The sequence below is a fragment of the Salvelinus alpinus genome, chromosome 6 (assembly GCF_045679555.1).
Source record: "Salvelinus alpinus chromosome 6, SLU_Salpinus.1, whole genome shotgun sequence".
In the NCBI taxonomy this organism is placed as follows: domain Eukaryota; kingdom Metazoa; phylum Chordata; class Actinopteri; order Salmoniformes; family Salmonidae; genus Salvelinus; species Salvelinus alpinus.
In genome coordinates this window covers 23098242-23121071 of record NC_092091.1, presented here as the reverse complement: position 1 = coordinate 23121071, position 22830 = coordinate 23098242, and the positions used below count along the sequence as shown (strand labels likewise).

The window sequence follows — 22830 nt, the reverse complement described above, 5'->3', positions numbered from 1 at the left end:
TGTTTATCGAATTATGCTCTACAAGGGCTGAGGAACCGATGTCCTGCTCTGTACTTATTGGACTCAGGTTGCTCTGCCTCTACCTTGAATGTGTATGCCTCAGCCATATCGGCTAACCATTTAGGCAGCGATGGAAAATCGGCAAGACGGTGTCCACCGTCTGCATCCCCTCAGGGGTGTCCTCGCAAAATCCTGGGATCTGACACTAGTTTTGGAGGCTTTGACAAACCCTCCCTACCGAGCATACGGAGGAGCTGGACATAAAATGGTTCTCTCTGGAAACAGCTTTCCTCTTAGCTATTTCATCAGTGAAACGTGTGAGTGAGCTCCACACGCTCTCTATGGGTCCTGTCTGCCTACGATGGAAGGTAGATGACCTAGCTGTGACCTTATGGCCCAATCCAGCCTTTTTCAAGCCATCGAGCTGGCCTACTGCCCCCGTCCTCTCCAGAATGCGGAGGAGGACAAGCGAGCAAATCTCCTGTGTCCAGTCCGTTCTCTCAAACGCTATATGCAAGCCTCGGAGCACTACAGGAAGTCAAACTAGTTGTTTCTGTGCTTCAGTGGTAAGTCAAAAGGCCTTGCGTTGTCCAAGCAGTGGCTTTCACACTGGATTGTGGATGTCATCACTCAGCCCTACAAGGGTGTAGGGTTCCCTGTCCTAGAAGGTGTGATATGTCACTCGACCAGAAGTGTAGCCACATCCTGGACTGCACTGAGAGGCATCCCCCTGAATGAGATATGCGCAACTGCTACCTGGTCGTCGCCCTGCACGTTCTCAAGATTTTAAAAGGTCAACGTCACATCCTGCCACACCATGAGGTCTGCCATTCTTCCAGTGGCACAGGTGCATTAATCAGAGGTTAGTAGTGCAATTCCTCGCGACCTTGTTGGTATGACTCATCCATACTTTCACCGTACTGACGTTCTGAAAGGTATGAAGTAGAACGAAAGTTACGAATGTAACTATGGTTCTACGAATACCTGGTTGACCGTCAGTACTTTCCTGTCACTCGGAATCTTTGGGCAAGAAAATTCTCTGAGTGCGTGGTCTGATGTACGGTTTTATATGAACCGTGGGGGCACATCCTCCCATGCTGTCACGTCACTAGCATGACTTTCTTGTTATTATTACTCGAACTACGCGGAGTGCGAGGGATGTAATCCATGCTTTCAACCACATTGACAGTCTTCAGGAATTAGTAGAGCCATAGTTACGTTAGTAACTTCCGTTAAATGTCCATTGTATTGCATTGTCAGTCAGTAAGTATAGCCTACCAAATCGTATCGATGAGAGAGTCCTTAATTTGGCTCCCTAATTTGCATATGCTACTGGGAGGCCTAAGCTTATTGGCGATTATCTGAAGATAAATTATGAAAACATTCGATGAAGATGGTGAATCATCACAGCAGGAACAATATTTGGTATTTTTGTATTTGGTATTTTATTAGGATCCCCTTTAGCTGTTGCAAAAGCAGCAGCTACTCTTCCTGGGGTCCACACAAAACATGAAACATAACACAGAATGACATAATATAGAACATCATTTGACAAGAACATCTCAAGGACAGAACTACATAAATTTTTAAAAAGGCACACGTAGCCTACATATCAATACATACACACAAACTATCTAGGTCAAATAGGGGAGAGGCGTGGTGTCGTGAGGTGTTGCTTTATCTGTTTTTTGAAACCAGGTTTGCTGTTTATTTGAGCAATATGAGATGGAAGGAAGTTCCATGCAACGTATAATACTATATAATACTATATAATACTGAACATTTTCTGGAATTTGTTCTGGATTTGGGGACTGTGAAAAGACCCCTGGTGGCATGTCTGGTGGGGTGACACTGTGTGTAAGCTGTGTGTAAGTTGACTATGCAAACAATTTGGGATTTTCAACACATGAATGTTTCTTATTAAAGAAGAAGTGATGCAGTCAGTCTCTCCTCAACTCTTAGCCAAGAGAGACTGGCATGCATAGTATTTATATCAGCCCTCTGATTACAATTAAGAGCAAAACGTGCCGCTCTGTTCTGGGCCAGCTCCAGCTTAACTAGGTATTTCCTTGCCACACTGGACCACACAACTGGACAATAATCAAGATTAGACTAAACTAGAGCCTGTAGAACTTGCTTTTTTTAGTGTGGTGTCAAAAAATCTGAGCATCTCTTTATTACGGACAGACCTCTCCCCATCTTTGTAATAACCATTGAATCTATTTGTTTTGACCATGACAGTTTACAATCTAAGGTAACGCCAAGTAATTTAGTCTCCTCAACTTGTTCAACAGCCACACTATTCATTACCAGATTCAGCCTGAAAAAAATTAAATAAAAATGGAAACCTAGACAATATCCAAAACAGCAAAAAATACACTGAATTCATACATTTTCAGTCATTTAAATTGTAAAGTAATGTCTTTCTACACATTACCACAACAAATGTTTTCAATCTGGGAGGTAAATTTTGCAGTGTATTTCAGATGGAATCTAAGCATTAGTATATACCAGAGGCCACCAAAATAGAGCTCCTTGGGCCTGGCTGGCTGGCTACTATTTCTATTTGGCTGGCTACTCAATGTACTTGTGGAAAACACTGTGACAGAGACAATGGAATATTTTCAATGTTTTGGCAATTGAATGTTCACTATTTTGGGCTTTGGAATTTCCATTAAAAAGCTCTAAAATCCTTTTAATGTCATTATTTCACAATGCATTCAATGTTTTTAAAAAACTAAATTGCTCAGCACTAACCGTTAAGGCCGCAGGTTTGATCAAGGCCCATTTTGGGATTACTGCTTTGGCAGGATGACAGCACGGCGCTGGGCCCTTGGCTGAAAATAGACTGTGAAACACGTCTAATAAAATAAATAAGATTGCTCACCGCTCTCTTTGCAGTGAGAAAGGCTGGGTGAGGTCCTGGGGTTGCTTGCATGCAATGGGAAATATGAGAAGAGGTTAAAGAGTGGACTGAGGGAGGGAAGAAGGGAGGGAGAGGCATCCATGCTGTCAGCTCTCTAGTGTTGTCTCCCCTCATTAGAACAGAGGCACACTACTAAGGCACCGGCCTGAAGACTGGTTAGCAAATACAATGACCTCAGACTACACGAGAGAGAGAGAGAGAGAGAGAGAGAGAGAGAGAGAGAGAGAGAGAGAGAGAGAGAGAGAGAGAGAGAGAGAGAGAGAGAGAGAGAGAGAGAGAAACATTTCTCAAGCTAAATTGAGAAAGAAGAGAGTCACAAAATTTAGCTTAGAACTTGGGTGTGCTCAGCTCATTGTTAAGGTAAAAAAAGTTTAAGCAACATTCAAAAAGACAATACAATAAGGCATTTATGAGTTCAATAAGTGATTGCAAAAACATAACATCATTTTGTGAATTATTACATATAACCAGTGTGTTGACTTAGGGTAGATCAGTTGTGCAGCTGTAGGCCTTAAGCCTACACACAAATCATGCGGTCGGGATGTCGACCATCAGTATTTACGGTATAGCCATCACTTTCCTTTACTAACCCTGGTGGAGGCAATTAGGTTCAGGAGTTACCAGCGGTGATGTAACATGCAGTCATACGTATGTAATCAACGGTGCAAATCAACTGACCGCACCACCATAGGACATGAATGTGTTAGTGGGCGGAATGTGAGACGGTGTGAAACTCAATCTACTGTACTCTGAGTAAACCACTCTGTTCCTCACGCCCTCCACCTAGCGCTCCTGTCAGAACGCTTAGCCCTGATTGACAGCTGGCTGGGGCCTGCCAGGCCAGTCAGAGGCGGCCGTGGGATTGAGGGGGCGGGAGCTGGGACTGTTAACCACTGGTGTCTGGGACAGCTGCAGTGTCGCAGCTCCCGCTGGCTGCTGCACACCATAAATTCTCTCTAAAGAGGGTTTACTTTTTATTTTAATGGGGGCTGTAAATTTATGGTGCTGAGGCCCTGAGAGAGCTATTTTTAAAGGGACAGTCTCCCTCTTTTCCACTCTCCCTTCTTTTTCCCTGAGAGAGGAGAAGTGGAGAAAATGGAGCTCTGCGATGCCTCTTGTGGTCTGTTTTAGCCAGTCTGCACATGATGGGCAACGTTAGGAAACTAATGGAAAGAAACTTCTATAAACTACCAATCATACAATTCCACTACAGTATGCCTGTGTTAGTGTGAGCCACAACAAAATGAGACTTTAACAGTGTGCTGTTATGCTGTCATTGTTCACACTGCCAAGTCCCTAATAGTTCCTCCCTCTGCAGGTGCTGTTTGCCCTGAACCAGACCCTGCTGCAGCATGAGAGTGTGAGAGCAGGCAGTCTGCAGGGCTCCTACACCACCGAGGACCTCATCACACACTACAACTGTGGAGACCTGAGCTCCATCATCTTCAACCACGACACCTCACAGGTACATCCACCATTGCTGGAAGACGGAAAGGGGCTAAAGTCATGTTATTCCATCCTGGTCCTGAAGATGCAGGCTTTTGTTTCTAACCAGCACTAACACACCCGATTGAACTAACAATCAAGCCCAGACTTAGAGGAGTGACTTACTATGACCACACACTATAGTCGTCACACATCATGTACTATAAATCCTGTATTGACATACCAATTATGGTATGGTCATATTTCAACATTCATGAACACTGTACCATTATGTATGTTGTCAGACTGATGGCACATACATGATCATCTGTGATCACGACATCAGCAACATCTAATTAGGATCATTTCAGCATATTACATCACTTTACCTTCACAGGTGTATTATTACGGCCAGACAAATGATGGAATAAGACATTCTCTTCTGTATCCTTGGTCCCTAAAGACCATGTCTCCTACAGTTGTCTCCTGTGTCCCTCCGCTAAATCAGACCAGTGAGCCTGGGGTCTTTATCTAATAATAACACATATTAACATTCCATACCACATGCTATAACCATCTAATGGTTGATGGCGGTGCCTGGCTGTGCTGATCTATGGCAGGCCTTATGAACTTTCTACCGGAGTAGCAGGTGTTCCCTGATAAATGGACAGTAATCCCCAGCCCCATGCTCTCCCAGCTCAGTCTTCATCTACTGGGGGCCTGATGGGCCGCAGGCGGGAGAGGTTAATGGATTTCAACACGGAGGGCCCTACTCATTCCTCCGCCTCAGCCGTAGCAGAGCAGGCCAATCCACCAGAGGGTGTAGAGCAATTAGGACGTTCAAAGAGAGAATGCAGACGGAGGCCCTGGCCAGGGCTGCAACCAGGAGTGAGGAAGGGAGGAAATGTTTCCCTGTCATTTCACATTTCCTGAGCGGTCAGGATAGACTGCAGCTAATGGGCTTTCCTGTGATAAGTTATCTGCATGTGGTTCACCCCCCCTCCAACTGGCCACCTCTTTCTTCTCTGTTTTCATTAAACGCTCTAGCGGTCCTCATTCATCAGAGAACCGATGGGGCTCCCTCCCCTTCTCTTTACCCCCCGCCACCCCCGCCCCCGTCCTCTCTGCTTCTCCTTCTCTAGCCTAGACACTCACACTCCAGTCCCACAGAACCCACCAGTCCTAGAGAGAGAGAAACAGAGAGAGAGAGAAACAGAGAGAGAGAGAGAGAGAGACAGAGAGAGAGAGAGAGAGAGACAGACAGAGAGAGAGAGAGAATAAAACAAGAAAGAGAGAGAATGAAAGAGGAAAGAGAGAGAAAGAGCAAAATTGAGAAAGAAGAGTCACAAGAGAGGGGGGGGGGGATATGAGGGAAAAGGGTATTTAGAAAGAGGAAGGAGAGTTGTAAAGATACATGATACAGGAGAGATCAGAGCTGTATCAAAAAGTAAATATGGTTAATGTCCTTGGTTACACACAATGTCATATACACCAATAACCATGTGTTTAACCACATTACTACGTGCCATGAAAACCAGATCTTGAGAGAGAGTAGACAGATTGATAGAGAGAGAGACTGACTTTTTGTCTTTCTTTTTTTTTATACTTTGTTTTTATTGTAGGAACACAAAGAAAGTACAAATAAAGTAAAATAAAATAACAAAAAAGATCTGGCAGTTACAGTGCACGTCGACTTTTTGTCTTTCTTTAATGAAACTTTCTCATTTCATTTTAAAACTCATCACCGCCCCTTAAAAATAAAACACCTAAATATATCTTGTACTGCATACGTGTACCATACTCACCTTTCCATCTACCACATGATACAAAACAACATCACAATTCCCCCAAAAACACACCACTTCTACAACTGTATATCCAAAACATCTTCCCCAGCTATACAGACAGCCCCCCCAACACACCATATCTCCTCAAACATCTCCACACTTTTTATCATTCTATAGAAGTCAAACTCAACCCTAGGGCGCGCAGAGACCATCCCAATAAACACTAGTAAAGGGTCTGTTATCCCCCACCTTTGACCCTGTTCCTCCTTGTTAGCCAAATAGCCAACTTCACCTGAGCAAACAGAAAATTCAACAAAACACATTTGGCCTTCTCCTTATTAAAGTACTTGTTCCCCATTATAAACATCCCAACAGTAAAAACCACCCCCAACCTCTCACACAGACATTCCAGCAGAGACATTAATGGCATTAACCTGGTGCACACAGAAAACACATGAATCACAGTTTCTTTCATTACACAGAAAGGACACCCCTGTCCGACTCCCGGTTCAACCCGTGCCAACCAGGTGTTAGTGGCCAGGGCTCCATGAAGAACCCTCCACTGGAGGTCCCCTGACCTCTTTGGTACTGGGGGTTTGTAGAGCCCCCTCCATCTAAAACCCACCATACTCTCCGCCCCACATACACTCCTGTTAGGCTCCTAATGTTCCTTACCTTAACGCAGAGGTTGTAGAGGGCTTTACCTCCCACCCCTTCAAACTCCCCCAGGCTCGGAGTGTTAAAATCTAACAAATCCTCCAGACCATCCTAGCCAGTCTCCAGTCTCTGCCGTCACCTGCAGTGGCGGAAACATTGGTGGTCCCTCCCCCTTTGGCCGCTCAAACACCCCCCTTACCGGCTCAGACAGTGCCTCCTGGACCTCCTCCAGGAATCTCTCCAGCAGCCTAAGAGACGTTATTCCTGTTTGTTGTGCCAGGACCTCCGGGGTTTTCCACCCCTGCCAGTCGCAGGTCACCCAGCCTTTGTAAACCCCCTGCCATCAGTTGCCTCTGCAGGGTGGCCGACTGAACCGATCTCAAAAGGATGGCTGGGTTGTAGAAAATAGGCTCCTCCCATACCCACAGCCCAGGCTCCACACCCCCTTGTCGTGTGGCCCTTAGCAGCTGCCAGGCCCTCAGCACTGCAGAGTAAAAATCTGAGAGACCTGCTGTACTCAGCCTCTCCAGCTTCATGACGAACAGCTGCCGGTCCAACCCTAATCCTCCAGCTCTCCTCAGCATTGCGCATGCTGGTTCCCTCCAGCCAACATCAGTATGGTACAGCAGTCTCTGCACCGCCTTTAGCCGGAAAGCAGCCATCCTGCTCTCCAGTTCCACCAGGCCCTGTCCTCCTTCGTGCACGGTCATGTACAACACTGCCGCCCTCAGCCAGTGATGGCCCGACCAGAAAAAGTCCACCAGCTTGCGTTGCAGACCGGCAGGGGGGGGGGGGGGGGGTTGAGGACAGCCAGTCTATGCCAAAGGGAAGATGCCACCAGGCTGTTGATTATCAGCACCCTCCCTCTATATGACACTTGGGACAGGAGCCACCTCCACCTGGCCAGTCTTAACACCACTGCCTGTAACAGCCCCTCCCAGTTCTTCCTGACCCACCTCTCCAAGCCCAGGTACACCCCCAACACTTTAAGCCCTTCACAACTCTACTGCAAACCCCCTGGAAGCAGAGGAGGGGCCTTATCCCCCCATGCCCCAGATAACAGAGCTTTGCTCTTGCCCCTCTTGCTGATGAAGTTCCCTCGTACACCTTCAGACTGTTCTCTAGTGCCTGCATATCCTGACCATCCCTGACCATCACAGAAACATCATCTGCATATGCTGACACTGCTATGCCTGTCACCACATCCATGCCTGTCCAGCACACTCCCTGCAGTCTCTTGCGTAGCAGTCCCAAAAAAGTCTCAATGGCTAGTGTATATAACTGCCGAGATAGAGGGAATCCTTGTCTAATGCCCCATCTCACCCAGACTGGTCTACTGAGCCCCCCTCCCACCTTGACCATACATGACGCCCCAGCATACAACAGCTTCACACAGGTCAAAAAAACTCTTCCCAAACCCAAACACAGACATCACATTAAACAGATACTCATGGTCCACTCTATCAAAAGCCTTTTCTTGATCAAAAGAGACCAGTCCAAAGTACACATTAGAACCTCTCGACAAGTCCAACATGCCCCTGATTAAGAACAAGTTGTCCGTGATTGAGCATCCCGGTACACAATATGTTTGGTCCTTATGTACTATCGAGTCTAAATGGGACTTCAGTCTGTTAGAGAGGACCTTGGCAAATATCTTGTAGGCCGCACAGAGTAATGTCACAGGCCTCCAGTTCTTAAGTTCATACAAGTTCCCTTTTTTGGGCAGGAGAGTCAGAGACGCCCGACGGCAGCTCATCAGCAACTCTCCTACCCCGACGCATTCATGTAACACGCAAAAGAAGTCCTGTCCAATTATTCCCCAGAATTTTTTATAAAACTCCACTGGGAGTCCATCGACCCCCGGTGCACAACCGGGGGACATCAGGGTTACGGCCTCTACCAGTTCATGGGACAACAGAGGAATGTCCATTTCATCCCTCTGTGCCAGATAGAGCTTAGGGAGGCCTTCAAACAAGACCTGAGCACACATAGGATCACACATTTCTGCCCTATACAACTCAGTATAAAACTCCACAGTCCGTTCCCGCATCTCCCCCACCACAGAGGTCACCCGCCCATCAGACAGCCTTAGACAATGCATACCCTTGGCTTCACCGCTCTGTCTTTCCAAACCAAAGAAGAAGGAGCTGGGAGCATCCATCTCCTTGAGCATGGAGAACCTAGCTCTTACAAGTGCTCCCTTTGCCTTAACCTGGAAAAAACTACCCAGGTCCCTACGTAATTCAGCTAAATTAGCCTGGAGGCCTACATTGCCTTGCCCCACCAGCTCTACCTCCTCCTCACTGATACTATGCTCGAGTTCCCCCAATACTCTCCTAGCCTCTGAGGATGAGAAAGCTGTATACTGTTGATAGAAAAATTGAGTTTGGACTTTCCCCACATCCCACCATTGACTCAGAGACTCATACGCCTCTCTTCGCTGCCCCCACCTTTCCCAAAAGGTCTGGAAACCTAAGCAAAAAGTGGCATCTTGTAAGAGCTTTACATTAAACTTCCAATAGGATGCCTGCCGGGGCCCTGGTGAAATAGACAGCCGGGCCATGGTTATGTGGTGATCTGAAAACCCCACCGGAGAATGGTAGCTCCCAACAGCCTATTGCTCTGATTCCTGGACATGTAAAACCGATCAAGTCGGGCTGCACCCACCCTATCCCCAAAAACCTTCACCCATGTATACTGTCTTGTGTTGGGATGTTTAGCTCTTCAAACATCCACTAGGTCGAACTGATTAATGATGTCCCTTAACACTCCCACTGACACTGAATGAGGCTCTTCCCCATTTCTGTCTTTCGTAAAATCCATTGTACAGTTCCAGTCCCCGGCGACCACCAGCGTCTCCTCAGGCGCTACCTGTGAGAGTTCCTGTCTAAGACCCAAATAGAACCCTCCTCTCTCTCTCTGTATTAGGTGCATCCACATTTATAAAGACAACACCCATGTTGTTCATTTCTGCTTTTACAACAAGCAGCGTACCCCTACACACCTCCTATGAGGAGCACATTTTTGGCTCAATACACTTGCCCCTTTCCACCAGAGCCCCCAATGGACTTCATTCACCACATGACTATGCGTCTCCTGCAGAAATAACACCCATACTTTTTTTTGTTTTACATATTCACCCAACACACTCCTCTTTCCCGCATCTCTGGCGCCATTTATATTGAGTGATCCTACCCGAAGAGTCTCCATAAGAAGTGTGAGAAAAGCCAGCAAAGAAAGAGACCAATAGCAAAGCTCAAAAAGCCCCAGTGCCAGAAAGAAACTATACATCTAAAGTGTCTGAAGGTAGACCCTTACGCACTGTTGTGACCCACTTCCTCAACATAAACCGTTTCCTGGGTGAGAGGACACCATGCCCCTCATTTTTCATAGCATGTTGTACTGATCTTACAAACTTTCTTGGATCAGAAAAAAAGCCTTAACTTTTTTCCCCCTTGGTCTCATTCAGTAACCTTGTCAGTTCCCTCAACGTGTACTTTGACCCTTCTGCTTGACTGGCTGTCAGCTCCGGACCCATTGAAGAGGAGTCTGAAAAAAATAACTCCTCATCGTCCTCTTCCTCAGATTCACTTTACTCCTCTCCATCTCCCATCCTGACCACCTGCCCTTCCTCTCTGGTCAGGGCCTCCCCCCCAGCACCAGGAAAAGGTTCCATGGTGCTTTTGACCACACCCTTTTTCCTTTTCTGCTTGACACCCTCCTCCTCCCCCCTAGTCTCTTACACTTCCCCACTATACTCTCCTCATCCACTAACATAACCTGACTAGACCCAGCCTCATCTACACCACCATCCATAGCATGACTAGGCCCAGCCTCAGCTACCCCACCATCTCTAGCCTGACTAGACCCAGCCTCCGCTACCCCATCATCTCTAGCCTGACTAGACCCAGCCTCCTCTACACCACCATCCATAGCATGACTAGACCCTGCCTCCACTACACCACCATCCATAGCATGACTAGACCCAGCCTCAGCTACCCCACCATCTCTAGCCTGACTAGACACAGCCTCATCTACACCACCATCCATAGCATGACTACACCCAGCCTCAGCTACCCCACCATCTCTAGCCTGACTAGACACAGCCTCATCTACACCACCATCCATAGCATGACTACACCCAGCCTCAGCTACCCCACCATCTCTAGCCTGACTAGACACAGCCTCATCTACACCACCATCCATAGCATGACTAGGCCCAGCCTCTGCTGTCTGCATCTCATTGCCCCCTGCACGTTGACCTCGATTTCCCCCACTGGCGCTTGTGCCCTCACCTTGTCTACGGCTTTTATGTGGGCACGCAAAGCTCTTATTCCCCAAATTCCCACACTCAAAACACCGTAGACTATCTGTGCTGGCAAACCCTGCGTAGAGCCCCTCACCATGCCTCACTTTAAAATGCACATTTAGCTGTTGCTCATTGTTATTCAGAAACATAAACACTTGCCTCCGGAACGAAACAACGTGCTTAACGGCATCTGCCTGAAAACCTGCCGACAGGTTTACCAAAACGACTCAGCTCTTTCCTGATTTGATCATCCGTAATAAACGAAGGCAAATTTGCAACTACTACCCTTGTCGAAGGGGTAGAAAGAGGTGGAATTGGCACCAACACACCCTTACAAATATTCCACTAGCAATTAGCCTACCAACCAAATTTGCTCTTTTCATGAACACAACCACAGCTTTGTTCATTCTAGAAGCAGAATGTATAAATTCAGCTCATACCTGTTCACCGACTGCAAGCAGAACCTCCTCCACTTTAACTCTATTCTCAGGAACACACCTGAATTCATGCCGTATCGACAGCGTCTCCTCCGTGCTAGGCTGAGAAGCCATCGCGCACACCACACCTTCCAAACCCCAGGAAACTAACTCTGTCCTCTTCCACCCTAACTTTGAAGTTAGGACAGAGCCCTCCACACCAAACACTCAAACTCCAAAAAACTCCCAGCATGCACTGCGAGAGAGAGAGAGAGAGAGAGAGAGAGAGAGAGAGAGAGAGAGAGGAGATTAAGAGAGAGAGAGAGGTGACAGATAGAGACAGACAGAGAGATTATTGGTGAGAGAGAGACAGAGAGAGGAGATTATGAGTGTGAGATGGGAGAGAGGGGTGAGAGTGTTTTGGGGAGTGTGTGAGATAGAGACTGCATGCTAACAGGAGTACGACAGCTGACCCATCTATGTCTCAGCGCAACCCATCACAGACACACGCACATGTACGTGATTAGAAGCTTTTCATGCTCCCTTGGCTTGCAGCTCTCCAGTCCTCCTCATGACTTTTAGTGCTGCTACTCAATAAGACACAGTGTGTTCAGCAGCTACAGGTGTCCAGAACATACAGTACAGTGGAGTACACATCATACAGTACTTTACAAGGCCCTCTGGGCAATCAGTCTTTAACGCCCCAAGAGACAAGACTCTCTCTCTCTCCCTCTCTCGAACGCACAGCCCACGCACAGCCCTGTTCCCTCTGACCTCTCTCCTGATAACCCCTTCCTGTCATTACCCTCCCTACTCCCCCATCACTCCCTCCATCTCCACTGGGGGGAGTAGCTCTGGTCAGGAAGCGGAGAGGAACTTGCTCCTAACAAATGCTTTGACCCCAGAGCTGGAAGGAAGTGAACAGGATACTCCCAGAGAACAGCACAGGGATGGGGCTCAGATGCAGTCTGCTCTGCTGCCTCCTGGCCCCCGGTGTGTGTGTGTGTCTTTCAGAGCAGCTTTATAATAGAGCAGGGACTCTGTAACCGTGGCCATTGAGGCCCCCCTCTAAACACCAGACCCCCCTCCCCTCCTGCTCCTCCTGGACCCCTGATCATCCCTGCAGATTAATGGACTGCCTATCCCTCTGAGCTGGCCAAGAGCTGACTACTGCCAGGAAGCTGTCTGCTGTAAATCAATCAAACCCCAATTAAACACACACACACACACACACACACACACACACACACACACACACACACACACACACACACACACACACACACACACACACACACACACACACACACACACACACACACAGCAGAGTAGAGCCGTGTCATTCTTCTCTCTCTCTCTCTCTCTCTCTCTGTAGCGGGTGGTCATTTTCCATCAGGCTGTCATGCAACACACGCTGGCACAAATGTCAGGAACACTTTCTCCAGCCAGGTCTCACACAGGCACTTGTGTGTGCCAGGACGTCACTAACACCCTCCCTCACCGACTCTGTCCTTGTCTCTTTCCTCTTCCCTCATTCTCCCACTCTGTCCTTCTCTCTTTCCTCTTCTCTCCCTCTCTCACTCTGTCCTTCTCTCTTTCCTCTTCTCTCCCTCTCTCACTCTGTCCTCTCTTTCCTCTTCTCTCCCTCTCCCACTCTGTCCTCTCTTTCCTCTTCTCTCCCACTCTGTCCTTCTCTCTTTCCTCTTCTCTCCCTCTCTCACTCTGTCCTTCTCTCTTTCCTCTTCTCTCCCTCTCCCACTCTGTCCTCTCTTTCCTCTTCTCTCCCTCTCCCACTGTCCTTTTCTCTTCCCTCCCTCTCCCACTCTCTTCTTCTCTTTCCCCATTCCCCTCCCTCTCTTACATTCTCTCTTTCCCCGTCCTTCTCTCCCCCCGCCCCTCCCCCCCTCTCTCTATCCCCCCTCTCTCTCTCAGCTCCCTCACTTCATCAACAGTTCCCTGCCGGCCCATGAGAAGACCACAGCACTTCAGATTGACAACTACTTCCGCCAGGAGCTCATCTACAAACGCAATGAGCGAATGGCACACCGCATCTCCGCCCTCATCCAGCGAAACCCCTCCCAGACCTTCTTCTTTGCTTTTGGTGCAGGTGAGTGGGAAGGGTTGTAAGGTTATGAGTCCAGTTAACCACATAACACTGATCTAAGGTCAGTTTCACATTTTACCACTACTGGGTTAGGTTAGGATTTAGGGAGGGTAAGCTCAACCTAGATCTGTGCCTATGGGCACTTCTATGGGACCCCATCACTGGTACTCTGTTGTGCTCACAGAAACTGTGTGTTCGTCTTTCACCAACACTGAAGCTAATCTACTTGACATAGGGAGCTGGAAGTGGCTGCAGGGTGGATGACGGCGACAGTAGTAAATGATAGATTACCTGTCTTTATGGCCCAGTCAGAGGTGGGTTTTGGCAGCCAGAGGACAGGAGACAGATGAAGGCAGGAGGCCATGTTCACAGTGCTGCCCTGCACCTCAGCCCACCGTTAGCTCTCCCCAGCCACCAGTAAAGACTAATGGGGCGTAGAGAGGAGAGGGGAGGAGATGAGAGGGGAGGAGAGGAGAGGGGAGGAAAGGGGAGGAGAGGAGAGGAGAGGAGAGGAGAGGAGAGGAGAGGAGAGGAGAGGAGAGGAGAGGAGAGGAGAGGAGAGGAGAGGAGAGGGGAGGAGCTTACAGTGCTACTCACCCAACATCTCAGTGGAGGCAAGGAATGCTCACGGATACAGTTACATCTACATCTGCACAGTGTCTGAGTGTCTGGTTATGTGTGTTTGTGTGTGGGTCTGTGTGTATGGGGGGGACAGCGAGTGAGAAAGAGATATCAGGTTTGTGTCTGGTTAGTGTTTGTACCCATGTTAATGTGTGTTTATGCTGAGCAAAATGCTCTCAATCTTGTGTTTGAAACTTGTGTTTGAAAACTGGAGACAGTGCAGGACAATAATAGTCTTCAATGGTTCCCAGATCTCTGGCATGTAGAAACACATGTAAAATACACACACGCACACACACACAAACACGCAGACGCACACACACACACACACACACACACACACACACACACACACACACACACACACACACACACACACACACACACACACACACACACACACACACACACACACAACAGCAGTTCCCTCCCAAATCCAGAAATGAAGAAACCATGAGATGTTTGTGTCAATTATCATTCCACACTAATGCTGCTAATGTTTCCTGAATGTTGCAGTGTGTCCTGGGGGAGAGGGGAGTGTGCGTATGTGTGTAGATGGGTGGTGCAGTCTCCTGGGTGTGTGCTTAGTGCTGTGCACCATACTGCATGATTAATGCTGATCGCCTGGTTCCTTCCTCTGAGCATTTTTCACTCCCTCGCTCCTTCTACCCAGTGTTTGGACAAGGCCACTGCAGCAATAACCAGCTGTGCACAGTTACTGTGTGTGTGTGTGTGTGTGTGTGTGTGTGTGTGTGTGTGTGTGTGTGTGTGTGTGTGTGTGTGTGTGTGTGTGTGTGTGTGTGTGTGTGTGTGTGTGTGTGTGTGTGTGTGTGTGTGTGTGTGTGTGCATGGTTATACAGTAAGTGTACTATAGCTGTGCGTTCACAAGTGTACACACTGTATGTGTATTAGGAGTAATGAGTTGATTTCATCTAATAAATACATCTATGACCAGCATTCCAGTAAACCGGTGGAGGAAATAACCCTTGATGAATCTGAAGATACTTCCTTCCTTTATTAAACTGTGTGTTTTCATTGGGATCCTGGAACCCACGTGAACCACAGATAACAAGTGAACCAAACCAGTCCTCCCAGCCAGAAGTAAGGACTGAGAGAGAGAGAACAGGTAGGAGAAGCAGTGGGTTTACTACTGGGCTTGAAGGAAATGGGACTATATAGAACATTTTGAGGAGGTACTGCTAAAATTGTGTCCGATAACATCGCTCATTTGAGTTTTTTCCCATTTTGTGCATCTTCTACACGACTCTGATGTAGGGCTGGTGTAGGGTGGAGTGGGAGGTATAGACTCTGATGTAGGGCTGGTGTAGGTTGAAGTGGGAGGTATAGACTCTGATGTAGGGCTGGTGTAGGGTGGAGTGGGAGGTATAGACTCTGATGTAGGGATGGTATAGGGTGGAGTGGGAGGTATAGACTCTGATTTAGGGCTGGTGTAGGGTGGAGTGGGAGGTATAGACTCTGATGTAGGGCTGGTGTAGGGGGGAGTGGGAGGTATAGACTCTGATGTAGGGCTGGTGTAGGGTGAAGTGGGAGGTATAGACTCTGATGTGGGGCTGGTGTAGGGTGAAGTTGGACGTATATACTCTGATGTAGGGCTGGTGTAGGGTGGAGTTGGAGGTATAGACTGTGATGTAGGGCTGGTGTATGGTGAAGTGGGAGGTATAGACTCTGATGTAGGTCTGGTATAGGGGGGAGTGGGAGGTATAGACTCTGATGTAGGGCTGGTGTAGGGTGGAGTTGAAGGTATAGACTCTGATGTAGGGCTGGTGTAGGGTGGAGTGGGAGGTATATACTCTGATGTAGGGCTGGTGTATGGTGAAGTGAGAGGTATAGACTCTGATGTAGGGCTGGTGTAGGGTGAAGTGGGAGGTATAGACTCTGATGTAGGGCTGGTGTAGGGTGGAGTTGGAGGTATAGACTGATGTAAGGCTGGTTTATGGTGGATTTGGAGGTATAGACTCTGATGTAGGTCTGGTATAGGGGGGAGTGGGAGGTATAGACTGTAATGTAGGGCTGGTGTAGGGTGGAGTTGGAGGTATGGACTGTAATGTCGGGCTGGTGTAGGTTGGAGTTGGAGGTATGGACTGTAATGTAGGGCTGGTGTAGGGTGGAGTTGGAGGTATGGACTATGATGTAGGGCTGGTGTAGGGTGGAGTGGTAGGTATATACTCTGATGTAGGGCTGGTGTAGGGTGAAGTGGGAGGTATAGACTCTGATGTAGGGCTGGTGTAGGGTGAAGTGGGAGGTATAGACTCTGATGTAGGGCTGGTGTAGGGTGGAGTGGGAGGTATAGACTCTGATGTAGGGCTGGTGTAGGGTGGAGTGGGAGGTATAGACTCTGATGTAGGGCTGGTGTAGGGTGGAGTGGGAGGTATAGACTCTGATGTAGGGCTGGTGTAGGGTGGAGTGGAAGGTATAGACTCTGATGTAGGGCTGGTGTAGGGTGAAGTGGGAGGTATAGACTCTGATGTAGGGCTGGTGTAGGGTGGAGTGGGAGGTATATACTCTGATTTAGGGCTGGTGTAGGGTGGAGTGGGAGGTATAGACTCTGATGTAGGGCTGGTGTAGGGGGGAGTGGGAGGTATAGACTCTGATGTAGGGCTGGTGTAGTGTGGAGTGGGAGGTATAGACTCTGATGTAGGGCTGGTGTATGGTGAAGTGGGAGGTATAGACGCTGATATAGGGCTGGTGTAGGGTGGAGTGGGAGAAATAGACTCTGATGTAGGGCTGGTGTAGGGTGGAGTTGGAGGTATAGACTCTGATGTAGGGCTGGTGTAGGGTGGAGTGGGAGGTATATACTCTGATGTAGGGCTGGTGTAGGGTGAAGTGGGAGGTATAGACTCTGATGTAGGGCTGGTGTAGGGTGGAGTGGGAGGTATAGACTCTGATGTAGGGCTGGTGTAGGGTGGAGTGGGAGGTATAGACTCTGATGTAGGGCTGGTGTAGGGTGGAGTTGGAGGTATAGACTCTGATGTAGGGCTGGTGTAGGGTGAAGTTGGAGGTATAGACTCTGATATAGGGCTGGTGTAGGGTGGAGTGGGAGGTATAGACTCTGATGTAGGGCTGGTGTAGGGTGGAGTTGGAGGTATAGACTCTGATGTAGGGCTGGTGTAGGGTGGAATGGGAGGTATAGACTCTGATGTAGGGCTGGTGTAGGGTGGAGTGGAAGGTATAGACTCATATGTAGGGCTGGTGTAGGGTGAAGTTGGACGTATATACTCTGATGTAGGGCTGGTGTAGGGTGAAGTTGGACGTATATACTCTGATGTAGGGCTGGTGTAGGGTGGAGTTGGAGGTATAGACTGTGATGTAGGGCTGGTGTAGGGTGAAGTGGGAGGTATAGACTCTGATGTAGGGCTGGTGTAGGGTGGAGTGGGAGGTATAGACTCTGATGTAGGGCTGGTGTAGGGGGGAGTGGGAGGTATAGACTCTGATGTAGGGCTGGTGTAGGGTGGAGTGTGAGGTATAGACTCTGATGTAGGGCTGGTGTAGGGTGAAGTGGGAGGTATAGACACTGATGTAGGGCTGGTGTAGGGTGGAGTGGGAGAAATAGACTCTGATGTAGGGCTGGTGTAGGGTGGAGTTGGAGGTAAACACTCTGATGTAGGGCTGGTGTAGGGTGGAGTGGGAGGTATATACTCTGATGTAGGGCTGGTGTAGGGTGAAGTGGGAGGTATAGACTCTGATGTAGGGCTGGTGTAGGGTGGAGTGGGAGGTATAGACTCTGATGTAGGGCTGGTGTAGGTAGGAGTGGGAGGTATAGACTCTGATGTAGGGCTGGTGTAGGGTGGAGTTGGAGGTATAGACTCTGATGTAGGGCTGGTGTAGGGTGGAGTGGGAGGTATATACTCTGATGTAGGGCTGGTGTAGGGTGAAGTTGGAGGTATAGACTCTGATATAGGGCTGGTGTAGGGTGGAGTGGGAGGTATAGACTCTGATGTAGGGCTGGTGTAGGGTGGAGTTGGAGGTATAGACTCTGATGTAGGGCTGGTGTAGGGTGGAATGGGAGGTATAGCCTCTGATGTAGGGCTGGTGTAGGGTGGAGTGGGAGGTATATACTCTGATTTAGGGCTGGTGTAGGGTGGAGTGGGAGGTATAGACTCTGATGTAGGGCTGGTGTAGGGTGGAGTGGAAGGTATAGACTCTGATGTAGGGCTGGTGTAGGGTGAAGTTGGACGTATATACTCTGATGTAGGGCTGGTGTAGGGTGAAGTTGGACGTATATACTCTGATGTAGGGCTGGTGTAGGGTGGAGTTGGAGGTATAGACTGTGATGTAGGGCTGGTGTAGGGTGAAGTGGGAGGTATAGACTCTGATGTAGGGCTGGTGTAGGGTGGAGTGGGAGGTATAGACTCTGATGTAGGGCTGGTGTAGGGGGGAGTGGGAGGTATAGACTCTGATGTAGGGCTGGTGTAGGGTGGAGTGTGAGGTATAGACTCTGATGTAGGGCTGGTGTAGGGTGAAGTGGGAGGTATAGACTCTGATGTAGGGCTGGTGTAGGGTGGAGTGGGAGGTATAGACTCTGATGTAGGGCTGGTGTAGGGTGGAGTTGGAGGTATAGACTCTGATGTAGGGCTGGTGTAGGGTGGAGTGGGAGGTGTATACTCTGATGTAGGGCTGGTGTAGGGTGAAGTGGGAGGTATAGACTCTGATGTAGGGCTGGTGTAGGGTGGAGTGGGAGGTATATACTCTGATTTAGGGCTGGTGTAGGGTGGAGTGGGAGAATTAGACTCTGATTTAGGGCTGGTGTAGGGTGAAGTGGGAGGTATAGACTCTGATGTAGGGCTGGTGTAGGGTGAAGTGGGAGGTATAGACTCTGATGTAGGGCTGGTGTAGGGTGAAGTTGGAGGTATAGACTCTGATGTAGGGCTGGTGTAGGGTGGAGTTGGAGGTATAGACTCTGATGTGGGGCTGGTGTAGGGTGAAGTTGGACATATATACTCTGATGTAGGGCTGGTGTAGGGTGGAGTTGGAGGTATAGACTGTGATGTAGGGCTGGTGTAGGGTGAAGTGGGAGGTATAGACTCTGATGTAGGGCTGGTGTAGGGTGGAGTGGGAGGTATAGACTCTGATGTAGGGCTGGTGTAGGGTGGAGTTGAAGGTATAGACTCTGATGTAGGGCTGGTGTAGGGTGGAGTGGGAGGTATATACTCTGATGTAGGGCTGGTGTAGGGTGAAGTGGGAGGTATAGACTCTGATGTAGGGCTGGTGTAGGGTGAAGTGGGAGGTATAGACTCTGATGTAGGGCTGGTGTAGGGTGGAGTTGGAGGTATAGACTGATGTAGGGCTGGTTTATGGTGGATTTGGATGTATAGACTCTGATGTAGGTCTGGTGTAGGGTGGAGTTGGAGGTATGGACTGTAATGTAGGGCTGGTGTAGGGTGGAGTTGGAGGTATGGACTGTAATGTAGGGCTGGTGTAGGGTATAGTTGGAGGTATGGACTGTAATGTAGAGCTGGTGTAGGGTGGAGTTGGAGGGATTGGCTCTGATTTAGGGCTGTTGTAGGGAGGAGTTGGAGGTATAGAACTGGTGTAGAAGATTTGGTGTATGGTGTATGGCCTGTGATGACCTCACCTGGGTGCCTGGTGAAAAGGATAGTGTCAAGTCACCTGTTGGCCAGCTGTCTGTCTGTCTGTCTGTCTGTCTGTCTGTCTGTCTGTCTGTCTGTCTGTCTGTCTGTCTGTCTGTCTGTCTGTCTGTCTGTCTGTCTGTCTGTCTGCGTTCCTTCAGCTGACAGGCCGGTGTGTGTGTGTGACTATGTGTCTGTGTCTGTGTGTGTGTGTGAGGGCTGACAGGTAGTGTGAGCTGATGAGAAACATGACAGCAGCGTGGCCGTAACCAGGCGGTAACCCAGGAGTACAGACACGCGAGCGCCAGGCCGTGGAGAACTACGTTTCCTCTAGGTTCTCTCCCAGGCGCCTGAAGCAGCTCTCAGAGAAGCTGATATCAAAATATCCCACAGTCACCTTCTGACATCATCTTCTGCTAACACTTTACTTATGAAGTGTTAAATTGCCTGATAAATATGCAGAGCACCTTATAGATTTAGCCATAGAGCATAGTACTGGTGAGGCCTAAGGGAACACAATACTCTGCCATCGTCAGTTTATTGGCTCAGCTCTGTCTGTCTCTGCTTTCATATCTGTCTGTCCATCTGTCTCTGTATTAATCATAGTAATTCTGTCTCTGTATCATCACTGTCTGTTTGTATTTCTCTGTCTGTGTCTGTCTTGGCCCATCCGTCCAGGGCCTTCTCTGACACCCTCTCCATCATCCCAGCTGCAGACTCTTCAGAGCAGAGCTGGAGGAGAACTAGTGTTTATAAGAGCTCCTCCCTTCCATATGGCTGATGACTATTAACGTTCCCCGCTGCATTTGCCTTGGATGCCGTTCTACAGGAACCATGTCCAGACTACAGAAAGAAAACAAGAACGGGAGGAAAAGAGCGGGCGTCCAGGTTAAGGCGTTCTAGAGTTACCCATCCCGTTTCATGACCTTTCCGGGGGTAATTAAACTATACGATATGTGTATAAAGTGGTTTGGGCAGGCCACCCATTTTGCCACAGCACCCTCCCTCCCCTCCATCTTGCCACAGCATCCGCTTATTTATGAAAATCAAGAGGGGATCATGGAGTCATAACATAACAAGCAGAAAATAACTGCTCCATCCAACAGAAATTCTGAGTGGTCGTTACAGTGACAGTGTTGTTACAGTGAGAGTGGTGTTACAGTAACAGTGTTGTTACAGTATGAGTGGTGTTACAGTGACAGTGTTGTTACAGTGAGAGTGGTGTTACAGTAACAGTGTTGTTACAGTATGAGTGGTGTTACAGTGAGAGGGGTGTTACAGTAACAGTGTTGTTACAGTGAGAGTGGTGTTACAGTAACAGTGTTGTTACAGTATGAGTGGTGTTACAGTGAGAGGGGTGTTACAGTAACAGTGTTGTTACAGTATGAGTGGTGTTACAGTGAGAGTGGTGTTACAGTAACAGTGTTGTTACAGTATGAGTGGTGTTACAGTGAGAGTGGTGTTACAGTAACAGTGTTGTTACAGTATGAGTGGTGTTACAGTGAGAGGGGTGTTACAGTGACAGTGTTGTTACAGTGAGAGTGGTGTTACAGTAACAGTGTTGTTACAGTGAGAGTGGTGTTACAGTAACAGTGTTGTTACAGTATGAGTGGTGTTACAGTGAGAGGGGTGTTACAGTAACAGTGTTGTTACAGTATGAGTGGTGTTACAGTGAGAGTGGTGTTACAGTAACAGTGTTGTTACAGTATGAGTGGTGTTACAGTGAGAGTGGTGTTACAGTAACAGTGTTGTTACAGTATGAGTGGTGTTACAGTGAGAGGGGTGTTACAGTAACAGTGTTGTTACAGTATGAGTGGTGTTACAGTGAGAGGGGTGTTACAGTGACAGTGTTGTTACAGTATGAGTGGTGTTACAGTGAGAGTGGTGTTACAGTAACAGTGTTGTTACAGTATGAGTGGTGTTACAGTGAGAGTGGTGTTACAGTAACAGTGTTGTTACAGTATGAGTGGTGTTACAGTGAGAGTGGTGTTACAGTGAGAGGGGTGTTACAGTAACAGTGTTGTTACAGTATGAGTAGTGGTACAGTGAGAGTGGTGTTACAGTAACAGTGTTGTTACAGTGACAGAAGTGTTACAGTGACAGTAGTGTTACAGTGAGAGTGGTGTTACAGTAACAGTGTTGTTACAGTATGAGTGGTGTTACAGTGAGAGTGGTGTTACAGTAACAGTGTTGTTACAGTGAGAGTGGTGTTACAGTGAGAGGGGTGTTACAGTGACAGTAGTGTTACAGTGACAGTAGTGTTACAGTGAGAGTGGTGTTACAGTGAGAGTGATGTTACAGTGCGAGTGGTGTTACAGTGAGAGCGGTGTTACAGTGACAGTAGTGTTACAGTGAGAGTGGTGTTACAGTGACAGTAGTGTTACAGTGAGAGTGGTGTTACAGTGAGAGTGGTGTTACAGTGAGAGTGATGTTACAGTGAGAGGGGTGTTACAGTGACAGTAGTGTTACAGTGAGAGTGGTGTTTCAGTAACAGTGTTGTTACAGTACGAGTGGTGTTACAGTGAGAGTGGTGTTACAGTAACAGTGTTGTTACAGTGAGAGTGGTGTTTCAGTAACAGTGGTGTTACAGTGAGAGTGGTGTTACAGTGACAGTAGTGTTACAGTGAGAGTGGTGTTTCAGTAACAGTGTTGTTACAGTATGAGTGGTGTTACAGTGAGAGTGGTGTTACAGTGAGAGGGGTGTTACAGTGACAGTAGTGTTACAGTGAGAGTCGTGTTTCAGTAACAGTGTTGTTACAGTATGAGTGGTGTTACAGTGAGAGTGGTGTTACAGTGACAGTAGTGTTACAGTGAGAGTGGTGTTACAGTGAGAGTGGTGTTACAGTGACAGTAGTGTTACAGTGAGAGTGGTGTTTCAGTAACAGTGTTGTTACAGTATGAGTGGTGTTACAGTGAGAGTGGTGTTACAGTGAGAGGGGTGTTACAGTGACAGTAGTGTTACAGTGAGAGTGGTGTTTCAGTAACAGTGTTGTTACA

The 22830-nt window shown here is 48.2% G+C and overlaps 1 protein-coding gene across 2 annotated transcripts in view; it reads left to right on the top strand.

Annotated features, from left to right (window-relative positions):
• Nucleotides 1–22830, top strand: part of LOC139578392 (metalloprotease TIKI2-like) — a 105275-nt gene that overhangs the window by 65876 nt on the left and 16569 nt on the right. For both annotated transcript variants that reach the window (XM_071405902.1, XM_071405901.1), the window contains exons 3-4: nt 4245–4391; nt 13453–13627. In XM_071405902.1, the coding sequence (XP_071262003.1) occupies nt 4245–4391; nt 13453–13627 (322 nt within the window). The remainder of the gene's footprint in view (nt 1–4244; nt 4392–13452; nt 13628–22830) is intronic.